The 20,676-nt window shown below is 49.8% G+C and overlaps 1 protein-coding gene across 4 annotated transcripts in view; it reads left to right on the top strand.

Annotated features, from left to right (window-relative positions):
- The window catches only part of CREB3L1 (cAMP responsive element binding protein 3 like 1), a 50,129-nt gene extending 29,868 nt beyond the window's left edge, over window positions 1-20,261 (top strand). The window contains exons 3-13 of one of the 4 annotated variants that reach the window (XR_011141459.1): window positions 2,675-2,835; window positions 4,492-4,570; window positions 5,508-5,668; window positions 6,279-6,428; window positions 7,150-7,208; window positions 9,524-9,592; window positions 12,019-12,118; window positions 16,740-16,860; window positions 17,336-17,582; window positions 17,976-19,731; window positions 19,839-20,261. Coding sequence is in view for 3 of the 4 variants with exons in the window: in XM_068945830.1 (XP_068801931.1) it covers window positions 2,675-2,835; window positions 4,492-4,570; window positions 5,508-5,668; window positions 6,279-6,428; window positions 7,150-7,208; window positions 9,524-9,592; window positions 12,019-12,118; window positions 16,740-16,860; window positions 17,336-17,582; window positions 17,976-18,012 (1,184 nt within the window). In the remaining variant the exon portion in view is untranslated. Of the gene's footprint in view, window positions 1-2,674; window positions 2,836-4,491; window positions 4,571-5,507; window positions 5,669-6,278; window positions 6,429-7,149; window positions 7,209-9,523; window positions 9,593-12,018; window positions 12,119-16,739; window positions 16,861-17,335; window positions 17,583-17,975 lie in introns of all 4 variants that reach the window. The other 3 variants (XM_068945831.1, XM_068945832.1, XM_068945830.1) reach the window with 3 other exon arrangements.
- Window positions 20,262-20,676: the final 415 nt, after the last annotated feature.

Genomic DNA, 20,676 nt, shown 5'->3' with positions numbered 1-20,676 from the left:
GGCCATACCTGCAAAACGTCCTCTCAGGCAGCAGAACACAGATGTGTCCACACATGCCTCCTCCTCAATCCCTCAATGACCCCCTGATCTCTTATGTATTTCTGAGTCTGTAACCCAATCGCTCCCCAGATGAAACTTGGAGGGTGGGAAAGAGAGCGGGGTCAGAATGTAGACAGGAAGTTGGAGGACAGCATATGCTTATTTGGGTGTCTGCTCCTTGGACTGTCTGGACTGACAGCACTGGGGACTGCTCTCTTGTCTAGTCAAGTCTGAACAGGGAGAATCCTTGGTGGTCTGCTCGCCTTTGTCTCGTAACTTGCTTCAGCAGCTGCTCCCACAGGCAGAGGATGCCCCACGTCTCTGAGAGAAAGAGAAATGCAGAGCTCTGCAACAGAAAAGGAGAATGAGGAATAATGGGCTTAAATCACAGTAAGGGAACTTCAAATTAGCCAGTAGGCAAAACCTTCCTGTAGTGGGCGAAGTGAAGCCCTAGAAAATAGTTGATGGAGAAACTGTGAAGCGTCCCATCACTGAGTTAAGATAAAGCTGGACAACCATCTGTCAGGACTGACACAGGTATAACTGAACTTGCCTTGGGGCAGGGGAATGGACTGGAAGCCCTCTCAAGATCCCGTTAAACCTTCATCTCAATGACAGGTTGTGGTCAGGCAGAAGAAGTCAGTCCAAGTTTTCTGGTTGCAAATACTTGTGGCTATGCAACACCTTCCGTCCTTCCATAGTATGGGGCTTGTTTGCATACTAGGGGCAACTAGGACTTTATTAGTTGCGGGTTTGGTGCTCTTAGCAGGACAGAGGAAAAGCAATTCATTCTGTGTCTGCTCAGCAGCCTCTCCTTATCGTGGCTGTGCATTGCACCCACACACCCATGCCTAAGACGCTCCCTGACAATGCTGGCCCTGGTGCGTTATGCGAAGCTCTAGGAAGCTACCCAGGAGCGCCGAAGCCAGGGCACAGAGCAGGGCAGGGCAGCTTGTGTCTCAGCTTGAAGATGTTCTGCCACACTGGAAGCTGGGAGGAAGGACCCTCAGCCAGGTAGCAAAATGAGAGGTGCTAAACCAAAGACAGGAAGATGACATATATCACTGGCAAGGGCAATACTGCATTAACTGATAAAATTTGTGCCTGAGCTTTAAACCCACTATGTGCATGCAAAAGCCAGAGGCAGGATTCTGCACTGTCCTCTCCTGAGGGGCCACAGAACCTAAGATGAGCAAAGATGACATCAAGCTGCCTTTACATTTAGTTTGGATGGCAGCTCCCACGTGAATGGCTGCTGCCTTGTACCCTTCCTTGTGCAGGTTGTTCTGCAGCTGAGGAGGACCTTTTTCCCTCCTCTCCTCTTGCCAGTGCATCTTCTAGACTGGGAGCTGCACTGAAGAGCCGCTTTGGGCAGCCGACATCTAAGCAACTCCCCTGAGTCCACGGTTGCTGTATATGGAGAAAGCAGTGCAGAGTGGCTGGCAAGTGAGCCCCAGTGTGGCCCTGGCACAGGCCTTGACCCAGCTGGGACACTATCTGGTGACACACTTAGCAGGAGTCTGTCATGTGTCAAGACGAATGCATTTCTGGTTGTCAGATAAAAGAGGAAAGGAAGGGATGAGGATTAGGGAGGAGGATCTAGGCTCCAGGCCAGCTAGGAGTAGCTTTTTGGCAGGCTGAAGTGTTTGAAGAGCAATGAGAGGACCAAAACTTACGAGCAGAGCCCAGGCAGCTCTCCTGCCTAGCTGTTTTTTTTCCCTATCTGAGCTGCAGCTTATCTCCTGCTGCCTGAATCACAGCTCAGGGAGCTTTGATGGCACATGCCAGTCAGGTTTGTGTCACAGGCATGTGTGGGGACAGAGAAGGCAGGGGACAGCGGAGCATCCCCACAAAGCTCCATTCAGTTCTCTTCAGACACTTGCTTCCCCTCCACACTGCTCCTCGCTCTGCCGGTGACCGCAGCCAGGCATAGCTGTGGGCAGCAGGCCCTCTGCACTCTGAGCAGTGCAGAAAGGAGAAGGGGACCTCTGAGGTGCGACTGAGGGGAACAGCCATGCAAGAGGTGCCACACACAAGGCGCCACACTGGACTTCCTTCTTCAGGAACGGTCGTCCTTCCTCTCCTCCTGTTGTGCAACAAAGCTTGCTCTTTGCCACAACACCAGCACGAGGCTGGAGCAGCACATACAGCCGCCCATCAGCCTTTCGCTGTTATCACACTTGCCCTCTTGCCAGCTCTCTAGCACAGAGACGGTGCCATTCTTGGTAACACACCTGGCACTTCTATGATGCTGGACGTAACTCCTAAGGAACAGCAGCCCAGCATCCTCCTCTCACTGAACTCTAAATATAAATAAGCTCCAGAGGACCAGACTGAGACATCACTGCGGGAAGAAGCCCGGCAGCTGTCCTCCACAACTCTGGCTATGCAGGCAGAGGAGAGCAGAGCAGAGACACGATCCCTCTAGCTCCATCCTGTCTGGTCCCTGCACGCTGGGGGTTCATTCCTTTTTGTGCTCTGTGTTGTGGGCCTGCGCATGCTTGTGCGGTGACAATGCTAGACTTGGAAAGGCAGCCTCCCCAGATGGGGGGAAGCTGTCTGCATGGGTCTTTTTTTTTTTTTTTTTAAATCCTGTTCTTGCTGGAGTTTGACTCTCACATTGTGCATGTTTCAGAGCTGGAGAATGGAGTATGGTCTCTGGGGCCCAAGCTCTGCTCCATCATGGTGAAACAGGAACAGAACCTGGCTCTAGACCTGCCTGAGTCCCAGCTAGCTGCCAGCTCCATACCAATGCTGAACCTCAACCCTCTGCAGAGACTGCCGGCCCCCGAGGAGGTGAGCCCATCTAAGATCCATTGGGAACCAGGGCTCTCACAGAGCGGCATCCCAGGTGACGTGGACCCTGCCATGTCACTGGAGAGTCCTGCTAGATGATTCAGCTGCTGGGTGGAAAAAGGAAGGTGATACAAAGCCGAAGCCCAAATATTGCATTATTTGTCATTCCCCTCTTGAAATGGCAGTTAGAACAGCACCAAACCTGATGCTAACTAGAAATGTGTTCTTGATCCCTTGAGTGAAGGTACAAAGCAGTTTATCCTTCCAGAGAAAATGATGGAAGGAGGGTTTTCTCCAGCTTTACAATCTGGGTTAAATACAAGCCTGTTTTCTTGGCACAGAACCCAAAGACTTTTAAGCTTGCATGTGCTGGAGGCCTGTCCCCTCCAATCTGCCAATATTTCTGTAGCCACTCTTAGCTTATTTTCATCGACTAGGGATTACATTCTGCCTGGGAGGACAGCGTCAATTAATTTGGTGCCGATGACCCCGCTGCTCCTAAGTACAGACCCCTTTTCTGCCACTGTCTTTTTTTCAAGACCTTGGGCTTATCACACTTTTCTAAACTGCTCACTGGAAATGGTGGTCCCACTCCAGGTCCCGCTTGCTTTTGCCTATGAAGCAGCAGGACTATTATTTCTAAGAAGCAACAGGCCAAGTCTCTTGCTAATATCTAAGTTCTTAAAAAGTCTGTTTGTGTAAAGCAGACTCATTTATGCCATTGGTATGTGGGAGGAAGTCGGGGCTCAGTTTGGCTGGCCTTGAGTCCAGCCGTGTTGGAAAGGAAGGTCTGGCCAGTGTCACACAGACCTGGACTATCTTGTAGCAGCTCCGTAGATAACGGTAGAGCATCTCTGGGGTTCACTTCCTTTTTTCACTCATGCAGAGCTTTTAAACAACCATCCAAAACAAATGGGTACTTCCAGCCAAAACTGTGCACAAACTTCCTCCATTATTTACACAGCTCGAACTTGCTGTGCTCTCGAAGCTCCACTGTGTGTGCTCAGCAGCAGTACCATGGCACTTTCTCAGCTGTGTTTACAGTCTGGGGCAGTTTGCAGTGTATCTGTTTAGTGTAAAAACTCCCCCAGCCTGTGGTGGGCTGGGGGGCTGGCGAGCCTGGGAGCTGAGGGGCAGCACAGCCTGGCTGGGAAGAAAAGTACTCTTTATTTAACTCTCAATCCCCTCCGATTGGAAACAGCTGCCTGGTGGCCCTGGTAAAAATCATGTGAGCAGGGCAGGGGGTTTGTTCTTTTTCTGTGCAAGCTCTATTTTTACTCCCATATCTAATGAAGGCAGATCAAAGAGGGACGTCTCGTGGTAATGCAGAGAGTAAATTGCTTTATCTTGGTCTAGCAAGGGAAGAACGGCCAAGGAAAAAGTGTGCATTGGTTGGCCACATCTACCTGCCATTGTCTCTCTCTCAGCAAATGTATTTGCACTCTGTGCACCCAGCTACAGAGACTTCGGGGGGTTATGTTTGGACTTCTGGTTGCTGCCGTGTGCAGTGGGAGAAGGGCTCAGGGGCATAGCTGTGCAATGCGTAAGAAGAGAGAGCAGGGAGCAGCAGCTGTGAGCAGAAGGGCTGGTGGGAGCCCTCTGTGCAGGGCAGGTATGTGACAGCACCCAAGAGCTCTTTCTGCTTCTCTTCCACAGACTCCCATAGAAATGACTCCAGCTCCTGTGATCAAAGCTGAGCCCAAAGAGGTGAACCAGTTTCTAAATGTACCTGCAGGTAAGAAGACAGAACTTGCTGGTTGACAGACATCCCTCTAAATTACCCAGATGATTCTTACCAAGGGAGGAGAAACAATATCTGAGAACAGAGCCAAGCATACAAGGCAATACTGGGGTACAAACTAACAGAGGAGTGAGTACTGTTCCAGCTCAGATCAGCGTCTGGACCAACAGCCATGCACAGGATTGTTCAGACAGGGACTCCCAGGCAAAACAGGCTACCTCAGAGCTGGAAATATGCAAAAGTGCCTTTAAAATCCTCACAGGGACCTTGTTGTTATCCAAAAAAACCCATTTGAAAGTCAGGAAATTCAGTATCCAGGTTAATTTGAAAGAAACCCAAGCATCTGAAAGTCTGTCAGTGCACAAATAAAAGCACTATAGGAACTCCCACTCTGCCCCTGAGAGACGCACCTTAGGCATATTCACACCTCCATTAAGACCACCAGGGCTCTCTGATACAAACTGCGGACAGTTTTCTAGTGCTTGGCAACCAACTGAGTGACCAGAGCCCCTTGGGTCAAGTGTACTGGCAAGTGTGCGAGCCCTGTGGTGCTTTTGGAAGAGCTCTTCTCTTGCAGAGCTTCCGAAGCATGTGAACAGGCTAGGGAGCAAAACACCAGGCTTTGTACTCTGTTGATCGACACTGGGGTATCTCACTGCTTTGTGAATACCTTTAGTGTCTTGGCAAAGCCCCTGCCAGTTCTCCGATTCCTGCAGTTCCTAGTTCAGCACATTTGAAGTCAGCCTCACCTTTGTCTTGTTGGGCAAAGCTCAGCCCAGCCTTGTTCTCTGACCACCCCTCTTGTTAGGCTCATCACCTTCTCCTTTCAGGCCTGTTTTATGGCAGTGCCTTTCCTTGTTTTACTCCCAGTTCTATGCCTGTCAAAAGAGGCTGACGTGACAGCAATTGACTTGATCTCCTTATTTCTCAGTAGATGACCTGGTGCAGATGCCTCCAACTCCCCCCAGCAGCCACGGCAGTGACAGCGATGGATCCCAGAGCCCCCGGTCCCTGCCTCCCTCCAGCCCAGCCCGACCCGCTGCTCGCTCTTCTACTGCCATCTCCTCCTCACCTCTCCTCACAGCACCACATGTAAGGAGGCAGCAGGACATCATTGAGTCATAGGGCTCCTTCATGCTCAGAGTGGGCAGGAGGCTTTCTGAGGCTCATGTGGGGGATCCTGTCCCTGTTAAGGTCTCCATGCTGAAATGCCCTGGCAAAGCGATGTGATTTCCTAGTGTGAGGGTGTGGGGACAGGGTGGTGTTCACAGGAGTCAGGAGAGGCCCACTGAGTCTTGCACAACGCCTACCAGTGGCTACCTTGTTTTATTAAGTACTATCTTTCGTCCCATACTTTGGGAAAGTGGCCCATGCACTGGGGGACTTCTTCAGGAGATTAATGGAAGAAAAAGGAATAACCAAGAATTCCCATAACCAGACCATGTTTTAACCTTTGCCCAAAAGATCTTTGGCTGGATATTGCAGCACAGACTCACCACGAGGGAGCAGATGCACTCCCAGGTAAAGAGGAAGGAAGCTAATGAATTGTGCAGGAGCGAGAGGCTGAGAGCAGGGAAGAGCACTGCCTATTTGTTGTTTGATCTGTTTGTACTGAGCCCCCAGCTGCTCTGCAAGGCTTTAAGGAGGACTACCAGGATAGGATTCCTTGCTGATACTGATAGGTGCTCCCTATGTATTTCAGAAGTTACAAGGGACCTCTGGCCCTCTGCTCTTGACTGAAGAGGAGAAACGCACCTTGATTGCCGAGGGCTACCCCATACCTACCAAGCTACCCCTCACCAAAGCAGAGGAGAAAGCACTGAAGAGGGTCAGGAGGAAAATCAAGAACAAGGTGAATGTTGCCCAAATACTTAACCATGCCTTTCCCATGATCCCAGAGCACCGTCAGCCAATCAGTGCTATAGTTTCCCTCAGCTGTGGTGCAGCTCAGGGGAGGTGGGACCCTGCCTTTAGTGCACTGGCAAGAGTCTCCCAGCCTTCAGGAATGATGCTGAAGGTGAGGCTCTGCACACAGCTGGATCTGGGGAATGTACATTCTAGCCAGACTCCTCGGAGCACATGGCTCCAGTGGAGGGAGACGAGCCACTGCATGATGAAGGACATGAGTGATGCACACAGAGCTCATTAGCCAGGCAGAGGCTGTGAGATTTTAAGACTGATTAGCCATCATCCTGTGGGAGAACTGATGAGACCCTGGATTAGTCACCTGGTGACTCAGAAGTGGTCTGGGGCAGAAACTGCCTAGATGGCCACAGCACGTACCCATGTGAGTCAGAGGAGGTCAGTACAACCTCAAGGATGCTCTCAGCAGCGAGGGGTTCAGGCATACTCCAAAACACAGTTGTGACCTACAGGCCAAAGAGGACTACATAACTGCAGTTTCCATACCTCCCAGTTTTGGCCTGGAAACCAGTAGGAACGGGAAACTGGGAGATGACTTCCCTATTTACTTCAGGACACTATGTGTGCAGGGAACAGATGAAATCAGGGACCCAGGGACCCAGAAGGAAATGATACTGACTTTCTAATGCCTCCCCCCCACACCCTGACAGATCTCTGCTCAAGAGAGTCGCAGAAAGAAGAAGGAATATGTGGAGTGTCTAGAGAAAAAGTAAGTGTCCTCTTCTCAGAATTACTTTTGAAAAAGGAGCCTTGTTCCTTCTCAGCCCCCACTTTCTAATGCTTTTGGCTCTGATAGCCTTTTTGGTCCCATTAAGCTATAATTATTCTTCCCCACTGCATCTCAGCTCAAAAGTAGCTTAGTCAGGGTCGAGGCTCCCTCGACCCTGAGGGTCGAGGTCAGGGGGAGCCCTGCCACTCCCAGTGTGGTACAAGGATGGTCCCAAACCCTCTTCTCCCAGTGGCAGTAGCACTGCAGCACTGGGATTGACTTTGAGAACTTCTCCTTACCAAGGCTATGAAGTTTAAAATGCCAGTGGAACAGCAGGGATTTCAGTTGTCTCCCTGTGAGACTCAGCACCTGATCCTGCCCTGGAACAACCTGTAGGAGGTGTTCAGCAGACACTGGACTTGCAAGGGGATTGCAGAGAAAGAAGCTTCTTTTCAACACACTATACTACTGAATTGCTCAAAGAGTACGATTCCTTGCAAGTCTGGCTGCACAGAAGTTTGGTTTGGGATCCTGCCCTAGCTCCCCTCCCTCCTAGAAATCCTCTTGCAGGATGAAGATTGCTCTAGAAACCTTGTGTTTCTGACTGCTTAGTTTGGCTGGTCTCCTGCTGAACACAGGCCATTTTGGCTCCTGATAAGGTGGGATTTTGGATAAGAGTCTTGTTTCCCCACTGGAAGTTGCTCCTACTTTGCCATAGGGAGCAGGCCATCTCAGGGCACTGAACACAGCTTTCTCCCCTCACTCTTTGAGGGTGGACACACAAATGTATGATAGCAAGAAAAACCTTGTGCTATAGTTAGTCCCAACAGTCACTTCCTTTCCACCCAGCCCTGCCTGATCTTAGGTTTTCTGCTTGCAACCCTCAGTTCCTGCCTGTATGGCAGATGCAAGCCTAAGGTGATATCACCTGACACTAACAGGGTAAAAAATAACCCCTGAGGGCCTGATCCCGTGATCCTCTCTGTACAAGCAGCCCTCCAACACAAGGGTCTCCCCAGTGGGCTTTCCCAGGCAAAGAAGCATGCAGGGATCCAGGTGCAAACTTACACTTCTATTTAAATACCATATTCTTCCCTGCTTATTAATACCACCTGAGAGCAGCAAAATGGAAAGTTGGGGGGAAAAAAAACAACCCAAAAAGCCAACCTTAATTAACTCTTTTCCCTGATGGTATTTGTTTATCTTGTCTAAGTGCACAGAAATGCCAAATGAAAACAGATGACTCAAGGCACCTTCGAGTTCTCATGCCGTTTCATAAGTGGCTCCTTGGTGTGCATGTGTGTACAAGCATGGGAGCACATCACCGCCTCCTGGTGGCTCACATTGAGGCCCACATCCTGCAAGTTGGGGCCCAGGGAACTGACTGGCCTCACTCAAGTGGCAGGTCAGGGGCTTTCTGTGCTGGGGCCTCTTTCCCAGATGTGGCTGTGGTGCCTGTATGTACTCAGCACTTTGTTATGCTAGTGCTTTGCTGTGACAGCTGACTTTCAAACAATGCCAGGTTTAAATGTGAACCAAAAGCAGCATTCAGTAGATTTTTTTTTAATGCAACAAGCCTTTGGTCAACTTGACTTTCTGTAAGAGCTGGTTTGCACAAAAATTGCACTTGGGCCCTTGACCATTCAGTTTGAAACCTTCATTGTAGGACCAGTTTTTACATGGAACTCCTGGTTCCATGTGCTGGAAACCTCCCATGTGATTGGTTGTGTCCTTGGCCGCTTGTCTTCCTCCAGTCCTGGAGATATCCCCTTCCACTGTCCCAAGCACAGCGTAACCACTTTTCCCCAAGAAAGGGTGGGAGGGCACCTGTAGGTTCTCTGCTGCCCTCAAGTGCCTACACTCAAAGCTGGCCCAGCATTTGCACAGAACTGCCTGGTTTTCATGTGCAAGATGCACAGCCAGGGCAGGTTTGAGAGAAGTCTGGATTTGTCCACTTGTTCATTTCTGATGCTCACCAGCGGGTGTCGGAAGTGACAGAAATGCCTGCGTAGCCTTGGGTCCATCCTGACTTGTCCTGCGTGTAACCCAGTGCTAACAGCTCTTCCAGTCCTAGTGAGAGCCAGAACAAAAGCCTGTGCATGCACTGCTATATGTAATGGATTTCACCTGCAATCTCATCCTTGATCTATGTGGCTGGCTGCAAACAGACCGATCATGAACATTGGGCTGCAGGACCATATCTGCAGGTGATGGATGAGGCTGCTGAGCTTCCACAGCCCAATAGAGGCAAGGACTATGTTTGCTACATCTGCCTGGGCTTCAAAACTAACCTGCTATGGATTTTATCCCTGCAGGGTTGAGACATACACGACAGAAAACAATGAACTCTGGAAAAAAGTGGAGACCTTAGAAAATGCAAACAGGTGAGTGGGGCCAAACTCTGTGGGATGTGTGGGCGGGAACAGAGTCCAGGGGAGCACGGGGGCAGGATGGTGAGAAGAGCAAGGTAGTCCTCCCCCATCTCCTGGCAGGATGGGCGCTGCTCAGCGAAGCGCTGGTTTTCGGCCCGTGGCAGCAGCGAGGCAGCTGGGTTTGGTTAGCGAGCCTGGAATGTTTGTGTTGGGACGGCCAGCCCGTGCTGCAACGAGAGGAGGGAGGGAAGAGTTTTTTTCACGTCTCTTCCTCCTTCTCCCTGCAGCCCTTTGGGCTTCTGCTGCCCTCCCCATAGCCCTCCAGGCCTTTGGCTGTCTTCAGAGCAGCTGCATTGAGGGAGGCCCCTAACAACAGACTCTCAGACCTGATGTTTCTGCTCTCAGGCTCCTGGAGGAAGACAAGGCCCTGGCCACAATGTGGCTATTTTGGGTTCCCCTGGAGAAAGAACTGAACGGACTTGGCAGATATGAGGAAAGCGCCTCCTCTAATGGGATAGAGATACCAGCTCCAACATAATGCAGGGCAGCTCCCCCTGCATCTGAAACCAGTGGGAACCCTGCAGCGCCCCAGGCCCTGGCCTGCCTCTTCCCCTTGCAAAGGAAGCCTGGAGGATCTCACTCCCATCTGCTGCTGCTGCTGCTGCTGCTGCACACCCGAAAGGAGCAAGCTGCTCCTGCAGCCCCAAAGCAGGCCTCTGGCTCCCTTGCCTGAGAATCTGGTGAGCGCTTGTGCTCCCAATATGCAGAGCTGGCAGACTGATTGCCAGGGGAATTTGCTTCTTTGGAAGCAAGTAAGGAAGACTCATGCCCCTGCAGTGGGGATGGGCTGCAGAAGTTGGAGGAGGGCCCAGCTCTTGCTGGGTATGGTAGGTTTGAGCAAGGGCAGGATCAGCTGCAGGGGTGGTGACGGGAAGCCTAATTCCATAGCCCTGTTTCTACCACCCACCAGCTCTGATCAAAGGGAAGAAACACAATCAGGGAGCCTGTTCCCTCCCCCTGCTGGCCCCGACCCTCTCTTGCTGCTAGAGCTTGCAAGGGGCTGCAGAGCACTCCCTGAGGGTCTGTCCCACGCCTTTCTTCTCACTTATGACATGAGTGCTCTGACCCCAGCTTCCAGGCCAGATGCTGTTCCTGGGACCCCAGGGCTCACTGGCAGGGCCTTCGTGAGGCGTGTTGGTGGCTGGAGCCTGCCACCTGCTGGAGACATCACCACCTGGCTTTGCTTGCAGGGCATGGCCTGCCTCCCCGACTTCACTAAGAGCGCAAGCAGCACAGGCAGCCCCCAGTGTCAAAAAAGCACAAGCCCCACCCTGCAAAATCAGGAGACTGGCCTAAAAGCCAGGACGCTTTTTTTCAAAATATACACTGTGTTCCTTCTAATTGGGTTTGGTTTCTGAGTGCTGCCAGGGGGATGCTCTGTGCTTCTCTCCATATGTACAAGGAGCAGAAGGGGCTTTGGAAAGAGACAAAACTGGGATTCTCCTGTGACCTCCTGGCTCCAGGACCTGGCATTTTATAAAAGCTCCAACATATTTGTATAAAACAGCTAGCGCTCCCAGGAGGAAACACTCAGTAGTCTGTATTTCAGCAATCTGGGGCCCTAGGGAGTTGTGTGCTCTGTAGTTAGTCTTTCTTGTCCCAGATTTCTTCACCAGCCCAGCAAAAGGTTCATCTGCTCTTCGTAACACACCTACCACTGTTTAATGTTTATGTGTGCAGACGCCTGTGTTCATTTAAATAGGGCAGAGAGACCTCCGCACGCGTTCCAGCCAGGGCAGCCAGACGATTAATTAATTGCTGAACTCAACATTTGTCCTTGCCCACATCCCTCTGCACAGTTTGCCAAAAGTGAAGAAGCTGGAGGGGCTCAAAACTGTTTTTTGTTTTTCTGTCCACCATATGGTTCGGGTGACAGGTCGAGCTACAGAGCACGCACCTGTGAGTGGAGTGGGAGCAGGCAGGCCTCTATGCTTTGTCTAACCCTGACTGCAAAGTTCAGCCTCCATCCCAGAGCTTCGTTTTCATGGTAGCCCATCCCTCCATTGCTTTGGGAAATGATTGACTGGGCTTTGAGGCACCCAGGAATCCTAAACAAATGGAACATCCATACCCGTGGGTAGTTGTAATGAAGGTTGTGTTGGATCTTCCAGTGAAGAGACTGTGAAAGAAGGTGGTGCAGGAGGTTACCATGGCACCTCACCTGGTGTTTTTCCCCCAGTTCTTGCACAATTCGTATCTCAAACTCACTCTTTTTTGTTTGGTGGGAGAACTTGGGCAAGATAGAACAATGGGGAGAGATGTATCATTACAAGAAGTGAAAGCCAGGTTAAAACAGGAAGGGGCTAGTGGTATTCTTGCATCTCTCATTGCCTATCACCTCTTTATCAAGTGGCAATTTTGTTTTTTTCCTAACCCAGGACTCTGCTCCAGCAGTTACAGAAGCTGCAGGCTCTGGTGGCTGGGAAGGTCTCCAGACCTTACAAAATGGCTTCCACACAGACTGGGACCTGCCTAATGGTATGGGCTTCATTTTCTTCATTCCGTATTGGCCGTTGGCTGTACTTCCCCAGAAGGCTTTGTCTGATTGCCTGTCTCAGCCCTCTTTCCCTGCCCAGCCTCCCCTGGCCTGCTGTTACAGCTGCTCTCTCTTCTTGTGTTAGAGTGACCAGAACTGGGCTCTGTGTTATACAGTGAGTGGTATCAGTTGTTTATGCAGCAGCATTAGAATAATTCCTGCATTTTCGCTATTTTGTTCTTTGGGCAAAAGAGCACTTTATTTGTTTTTCATTGGCTATTGGAGATTCAGCAAAAAATCTTCAATGAGCTCCCATCATAATGGGTAGATTTTCTTTTGCTGAGGTGGTAATGCTTAATGTTTAACTCAGCAGGGTGGACGAACTGTTTGAGTATTCCTCCCAATGGGCATTACCTTGTGTTTATCAGCAAGAAAAGGCATCTGCTCTTGCTCTGCCTGCACATCAGGCTTTGTTAAATCCAGCTGGAATTCTCCCTGTTTGCTCTCTTGACTAACCACAATGATTTGGGGTCATCCAGTTTTGGTAAACCCTACTTGCCTCTCATTTCTCATCGTGGAGCATCATAGTTAAGCAGTCGTGGCTTCACTGTGGAGCTTTAGGGCGTGCCATTCCGTGGCCATAAGAGTCAATTGTTTATGCCTCATCTCATTTTTTGCCTGGGAGACAGTTTCTGACCCATGATAAAAATATCACTCCAACCCTGTGATGTCTTTGAAGGATTGTCACGATAGCTGTTTGTGACAACTTTGTCAAAGTTATCTAGTCATCTAGTTATCACTTCTATGCTGGTAACAGTGATGAAATACAGACAGCTGTTTGCCCCAGTTTCTCAGCACCCGCAGTGTTCGGAGAGCTTATTAGTTCAGTCTTGGTTCAGTTTCCTTGGTTCCAGAGCTCCTGCTCTGTCATACCTAGCACTTTCTGTTTTCAAAATCTGCTCAAACTTTTGCTACTCTTTGCTCCCATGTCAGAATGGATTTTAATGAGAGATTGTCTTTTCTGCTGGCTGCTCTATTGCTTCATTCCCCAGTTCTTTCCACGTTTTTGGGCGTGACCCAGCTGGGTCCAGTGACTCATTGCTCCTTAATCCAGCAACTCCTCAGAGCACCCCTGGCTACAGCAGTTCTTCATCACTATTACCTGGAATGAGCAAATCCAGGAGAGGTACCTTCCAGACATCCCCTGTGCTATGGGCTGATAAAATACCTAATTTAGCTTCTCAGCAATGTCTTATCTCTCCTTGCTGCTCCCTTCATTCCACAGCATCCCAGCCCACACACCAACTCTCTCACAGGCTTCTGAGCTTTGAAGCATTTCAAGAATTTGTAATTTGCTTTTCTATCTTTGATGAGTTCCTTTCATAGGCCTCCTAGTTCCCATTGTCCGTTTTGTCTTCAAATAGACCACTCCTTATCACAGCAGATATGTAGAATAACCATGCCTTGTGGCATTGGAGCGGAGCAGAGGACCCTTCCCTTCTATCCGTATGTCATTCCTTGTGGATGTTTGTCCAGCCAGTTCTTGAAGGCCTCCAGAGGTGCAGAACCCAGAGCTTTGCTATCTTATGCAGATAAAGCTTTCTTGATATCTCATCTGATTCTTCCTGGCAGCTGCTTAAGCCTATTATCACTTCTACTCACTGTATGCAGGATCAGTTTGTTTTCCCTTTGTGCAGCTGCATTTTACATATTAGAAAACTATTGTTTTCAAGCAACTCCTTTCAGTCTGCTCTACTAAATCGTCACAATTTCTTCAGTCTTCTCTTGTAGGCAGAGTTTCTGAATCACTGCTCATTCTCAGTTCTCTTTTTCAGGCTTTCTCCAATTGCCCCACATATTTTTGGAAATGCAGGGTCCAAAACTGAACAGAATGTTCCACGCAAAGGCCTGTGCAGAGCCAGCCAGTCAGCCAGAAGGCCTGTTCAACCTCCCAAGGCTGAGATTTTCCCTTTGCAGAGTGACACTGACTTGTGTCCATCTTGTGCTCCCCTTTAACTCCCAGCTCGTCTTCTGTAGGCCAGCTGCCTGGCCAGTTATTCACTGTCGTGTTTCTTCTGTTAATCTGTCTTGCCACCTCTCAGGTCTCTGCCTTTGTCTGTGTGGATCTGCCTACTATTCTCTTGGACCACTCCTCCTCTCAGTCAAGATCATTTTGAATTTTAATCCTGACCAAAAGCCAGTGTGCTTACAATCTCTCCCCTTTGCAGATTTGACAGTCTGTTGTCCAAGTCAAACTTAAAAATGTTGACTCTTGCAAAAGCCACAACAGATCTCTTCGCTGCTCCGTCTGCTACATCCTCCCCGTTTGACTGCAAATCATTTGATAACTACTCTCTCAGGACTTCTTTTTTGATGAATTTTGCATCCACCTTTCTGACTGGTTTTATAGTAGTTTCCTCTAGATTAGTTTCCTTGGCTTTTTAAAAGGACATTATGTGAGATGGTCAAAAGCAGGGAGATGAACTGTGCTCAGACTCAAACCAACAGCTTTCCTTACGAAATGCTGTAGAACTTGAACCGGAACCAAATCAGAACGTCACTCAAAGTTAACCTGAAAAAGGACAGAATACAAACAATGAAGAGTTGCAAAGCCCCAGCAGAAAGCCTAGCTAAAGCAAGATGTTATGTATACTGCTCTTTCCTTGCCCGTAAAGCCTGTTTTGTTTTAGAAGAGAAGAAAGGGCTTCATGGGGCTGGCTCCCCTTTCCAAAGGCTGTGTATTTGGCTGTGATTATTCAAAGCAACATCTATTCAGAGGTTTTGTTTGTTTGTTTGTTTGTTTTCCCTTGTCTTCACAAGTTCTTTCTTGAATTGAGGGCTTTCAGTGCTTTGTGTGCCTGATGTGATGTGCTTAGACGGGCAGCGTCCATGCAGTCCATGTTTAATTGACTTACTTTAAAACCAGTCATGAAGAGGCTAGAAAGTTAAACTCCCCCTTTGCATAGCACAGTATCACTGTGCTATTATTTGGTGTTCCACATCTTCTGGAATCCACTGGTAGTTAATCTTATCTTGATGTACCAGCTTCTGTGTGTTACTTAGGCATGAGCTGAAAGTAATCGCCTCATTGGTACACTGGAGTTGACTATTTCAAAAAGCAATTAAGAAATGCTGCTTGGATCCCTGTCCCCAGACGTGACGTTTAGCCTGTTTATATATCAGTAGTAGAAAACTCCAACAGATGTATTCTGCTTTGGACTTTCTCAGGCTGAGCACTGAGCTGGAGACAGCTAGCAATATGCCACCCATGGCACATGGGTATTCAGGTAATAAGGATTTGGCTGTGTATTATTTTTCATGTGTCCCCTCTTGCTCTCTACTGGTAGCTCCCTAGACTTTACAGAGCCCTTTACAATCACCACATGCTTCTCATTATGAAACTTGACCATGATGGTAAGATTTACAGACAGGCAATCCTAGGTGCAGGCTTACCAGAGGGAGATTTCCAGGGAGATTTCCTGTGCCATTCTCCTTTTAGCCCTGCCCAGTATTTCTGACTGATTTGCTGGACAGCCAAAAGGCCCAGACGCACGGCCCTGCTTATGTGCAGATCAAATCTGCAAATGCTTCATAGCCATTCTCAGCACAAATTATAGGTTTGGCATATCTCCGAGGCTAAACATGTGCTGCTTGCCTAGAGAGCAGTACAGGTGCTGCCCTGGCAGATGTGGGAGAGCCCTGTACAAACGTGCCCATGCCCTGAGCTGGAGTGATGGCCCCTTGTCCATTCCTCTTCCAGATCTGGGCTGTGCCTGTCCCTGGAAATACCACTAGGCAACTTTTGTTGCACTCCTGTGAGGAAAAACTCTGGGTTCACCCATCTTTTCTTTCTGCCAGGAATTTACAATCCCCTGGCTTTGCTTGCAACTGTGTACCAAGCATGGAGATCTCTGGAATCATTACTCCTGATCTAGCACTTACTTCTATTCAACCCTCAGCTGACAAGTCCGTTACCAGCAAGACCATCTGGCATTGCTTAGGCTCACAGGACTGAAAATTTTCAACTCAAGAACAAGCGAGTCCTATTGTTGCCACTACCAGTAACTAACCCACCACTGTAGTTGGCAAGAGTAAATTTAACCTTTTCCTTTGACATTCTGTTCACACTGTCAGGTGTAGGGCTGCTGCAGTTCTGTCATTTCTGTCCTAGCATACACAATAGTTTCACTTTGCTGTATGCTGTGGTACCTTACAGATTTTTCCTAATGAGTTTGTTTTCTTGCAGCCCACTTCAGTTCCTATTGTGCCAATGGTTAGATCCTCTTTGGTCAAGGCAGAGTCCATCTCTTTTGTTGAGCCTCCTTCTCCCTCCTTCCCAAATCGTTCCCCAGCTATGCCTTCCACCATCTCTCATCAGCTGGATGGGCAAGTTCTCACTGTTGTACCAGAAATACTTTAGGGAAAGCAACAGGAGAAAGCCTCTGACTTCCCCCTCTTAAATTTTCAGCAGAGATTAGCAGAGCAAGCCCTTTCTTTCCCGGGAGGACTACGGTGACCCAGTTGCCAGCTGACCACATGGCCTCTCACAGCCTCCTGTGTGTGCTGGGGGGTGCGTTCCTTGTGGCTGGCTGCACTGACTGTGTTCTGATACCTCCTTGCTAGGTGCTGGCGCTCTGTTTCGTTCTGATCCTGGGATCCATGATGCCCTGTCTCCCTGAGTTCTCCTCAGCATCACAGACAGTGAAAGCAACACCAGCACCAGACATTTACACAACTAGTAAGAGTGAGTCTAACGTAGCACCTCCCGTTAATCCTCTCAAAGCATTTCCAACTCTTCTCCCGACACACAGAGTTCAGGGGTAGCATCTTCCCCTCAGCACCTGCCCTGTCTGCTGGGGCCCTGGCAAGGGGAGGTTCCTGGCCTCTTAGTGGTATGAGCCCTGATAGCAGCGCCTTGTCTAGACCTACTTTCATTCTCTCCTGCTCATTGTCCCAAAACATGACAGATACTAATAGATAGACCATAAGGGAAAAGTCCCAGGGCAGACTGATTGTCTTCTGGAGAGCCTGTGTATCCAGGGGAGCATTTGCCTCACAAAACTGGGGGGAGTGGGGTATCCTGTAGAGCAGGCCTCCTGCACAGTCACACATGGACTAGGCTGTAGTTGGGTGAGCATGTGCTAACCACCACCATGACCCACACCCTATGCATGAGCCCTTGTCCTCGCTGTTAACTCACGCTCTCTCCTTGTTTCCAGTTCAGTCGCGGAGCCTCCTGTTCTATGATGAGGGTGCTGGCTCCTTAGAAGAGAGCTATAGTTCCTTCCTAACCATGGACCATCCTGAGGGGTGGGAGGCCAAAAAAGGGCAATCTGAAGAGCGAAGGCCTCATCTGGCCAGGACACATGAGACGAGCAAATATCTGAGCAAATCCCAGCTGGAGGGTCCTGACCAGAACCAAACTGACCCAACTCTCACCCACCTCAAAGAGCAATTCCATGAGAGGTAAGCAGGTGGGGGCCACCCTCAAAGCCCCAAACCACAGCACAATGGCTAGGAGGGGCCAGCAGACATGTCCCTTCTTCTCCAAGCTAAGGACAGCAGAACTCCCTGGGGCAAGCAACTAGTTAAGGAGCAATGGCTGGAGGAGGCCTTTGCTGGCAGGGAGCAAGTTTGTTTCCCAGAGCAAAAATCTGGGACTTCCATAAAGCAGTATCGGTCTGGCATAGAGCCGAGGAGAGCTAGGTAACTCAGGTGGTCTCAGGTTTGCTGGTCATTCACTGCCTTGAGAAAGGGCTCTATCCTGATCAGAGCAAACTAGCTGGGCACAATAGAGGAGAATATGCCCATGAGGGTGCAGTGAACCTTTACTGATGCCATGTCTTTTCTTTTCCCCAGGGAGACAACCTCCAGTGAGACAGCTGAATATTTGTAGCAGCTGCTGGACCTCAAGGCCTCATCTGTCTGATTGCAGGATTCCCTCCTCACTGAGCAACAGAGGGAACTTGGCGGGAGAGGACACTGCATTCAGACGCTCCTAAACTGGCCTTGGGTTCAGCTTCTCCCCTTCCCCATGGCCCTCTTAGTACTGATCTCTCTGAGAGGAGTCGCGGGACTGCCAGAACCAGCAATAACAGACTGGCAAAGTCCTGAGACACCCTTTCCTCCTGGCCTTGTCTCCTGCTTGAATGAGCACTACCCTATGGGTGTGGGCTCACCCTGGAGTGGAAGGAGGTCGGAGGGAAGCCCCCAAAATATTCAGCACATTCCCCAAAGCCTCCAGTCCAAGGGGGCTGTCCCCAGGCACGTTGCCCTCAGTTACATCAGATGCACCTCAAGGAGAGTGAGTGAGTGCTGGGTTTACTGCCCTGCCTGCGGGACTCAGGGGTGGGTGATGCCGGGGTTGGAGAGATGACTCTGGAGAGTTTGAGCTCATTCCTTCCCCTCCATCTGTTAATATGCTTCTGCCTCCGTTGAAAGAAAACCTAGTTCTCCATTGCTCTAGTTTTCTCTTGATGGATGTGCCTACATAACTTCCATGCCAACTCTCTGCAAAGATCTGCACACAAACGGAGTGGGGGAGACAGCTCCCAGACTCAGATAAACCACCATGAAAATTAACCGGCAGCTTCTGGGCAACCAGAGCTCTCAGAGATTGAGAACAATTTCACCCCACAACCCACTTCCCTTCCTCAGCACCCTTGCTCTGGCAGGGTGATGTTTCCCTTTCTGTCCCCAGCTTGGGCCCTACAGCGCAGTGCTGACCAGGTCAGTGGCCTTCCTGCTTTCCATTCTGTAGCCTGCCCTCTGAGAGCAGGTGGGAGAAACCCGCTCTTGTTACCTGCTCCTCCTCCCGGCTCTCCATTCCCAATTCTGCATCATGCCAAACAGGGCCGGTCTAGGAACCACCAAGAAGAGCTCTGCCAATCCCTTGGAGGGCTGTCACTGGGAGCCATCGTTCCCCTCATGTCCTCTGTGCACCCAGCAGAGTGTTGTGAAAGCCACTGAGGACATTATGCTGGCAGCTCTGGTGACAGGCACTTCTGTCAGGAAAGAGGTGACAGGCAGTGGAATTGGCCGGGGTCATCAAAGACTGTTTTAGGCCTTTTTCTTGTAAGTGCTGGCACCAAAAGTTCCAGCCTCTTCCCGTACCACCCTTCAGGCCAGACTTGCTGAGCGTAGTGCTGAAGCAACCTCATCTCAAGCCAGTGCCATCCCTCTTTAGCACCCAGACATCCGTTTCTGTCACTTCTGCCTTCCCAGGAAAAGCCATGCTGAAAGATTTAAGTGTCCCCTCACTCCTTTTCCCTTGGCTGCCTTTTGCTGGAAGGACAACGTGGGACACAAGCGCCTGAGATCAGGGATGTGCCTGTTGCCCCATGTTTGTACATGGGAGTCCCTGCATGCAGGCCAGGCTCTCCCCGCATCACCACAGCCTCTCCGCCAGCCTCTCCTCTCCCCTCAGACCAGGAGGGAAGAGGGCTTCCTGGAGAGGCAGCATGGGATGGCTATTGCCCAAGGACTGGAAGAAGTGAGGGAAGGGCCTCAGAGCCTTCTCTCTTTTCTCCCCTTTGAAAAAAGTTTTTGTCCCCTGAAGCCATTTGGGAGAAATTTGGACACAGCTAGCTGCAACCATAGATGCTTAGCCAATGGGGTGGGGAAGAGGAAGGCCTTCAGCACAGCTCTGCTCCTCTGAAGGTTCACATAGATCCGCTGGCCACCAGTTACCACTGCACTCCCCATCCTCTTCCTCCACCCCAGTGCAAAGAACCACTGCCAGGCCCAAGCACACCCTCTTCCACCCCAACCCTTCCACTGTGCATGCTCCCATGCCTCCCACTCACACCGTTGTACAGAGACCAAGAGCAGAACTCATTTGTACATAGTGAACCTTATTTTGTATTATTGCCAATCCCTTAAGATATTGTATTTTGGAGACTCTCAGATCCTATTTTCAGTATTGTATTTTATTAAGAATTAGTGCGGGCTTTGCATCTATGAACTTCTTTCTTGTTAGCAGCTCACTTTCCCCCTATACTCCAGCCGCTGCCTCTTTCTTCCAGTTTGTTTTTTTTTGTTTTTGTTTTGTTTTGTTTTTTCAAGCCACCTTTCTCCCTCCTATCACTTGCTCTGCATTCGCTTTAGAGAAGCAAAATAAAAATAAAATAAAAAGATGCAGCATCAGTCCTGGGTTAACGGGTCCTTTCATTCAGGCATGGTTGTCATTCGAGCCCACACGCACAGCTTCTCACCCTGTGCTTCCTGCTGTCCCACTCTCTAGTCGTGTACAGAATTGCTTCAGTGCTGGGACCTCATGCACAGTGCTCGTGGCTAGAAGCAAATTGCAAACTTGCACTGTGATTTCTTTTGCAGTCTGGACAAGTCAATACTGTTCTGCCTCAGTCTCCCCCCTCCCAAAAATGCCACTAACATCTTCCTCTTAGGAGGAGAGGCAGATTGTAGAAAAAGGTTTATAAGGTGCAGTGAGCTCCCCTGATGAGATCTGAGTGTGCTGTGCTGGATTCCATGTGGCAAAGGCAATGCTAGTAGCACTGTGACTGGTGCCATCCCCTCTGAAGCAGTACTTAAATCCCTTAGT

Source organism: Struthio camelus, chromosome 5, assembly GCF_040807025.1.
Source record: "Struthio camelus isolate bStrCam1 chromosome 5, bStrCam1.hap1, whole genome shotgun sequence".
NCBI lineage: Eukaryota > Metazoa > Chordata > Aves > Struthioniformes > Struthionidae > Struthio > Struthio camelus.
This window is presented reverse-complemented; position numbering and strand designations above follow the sequence as displayed.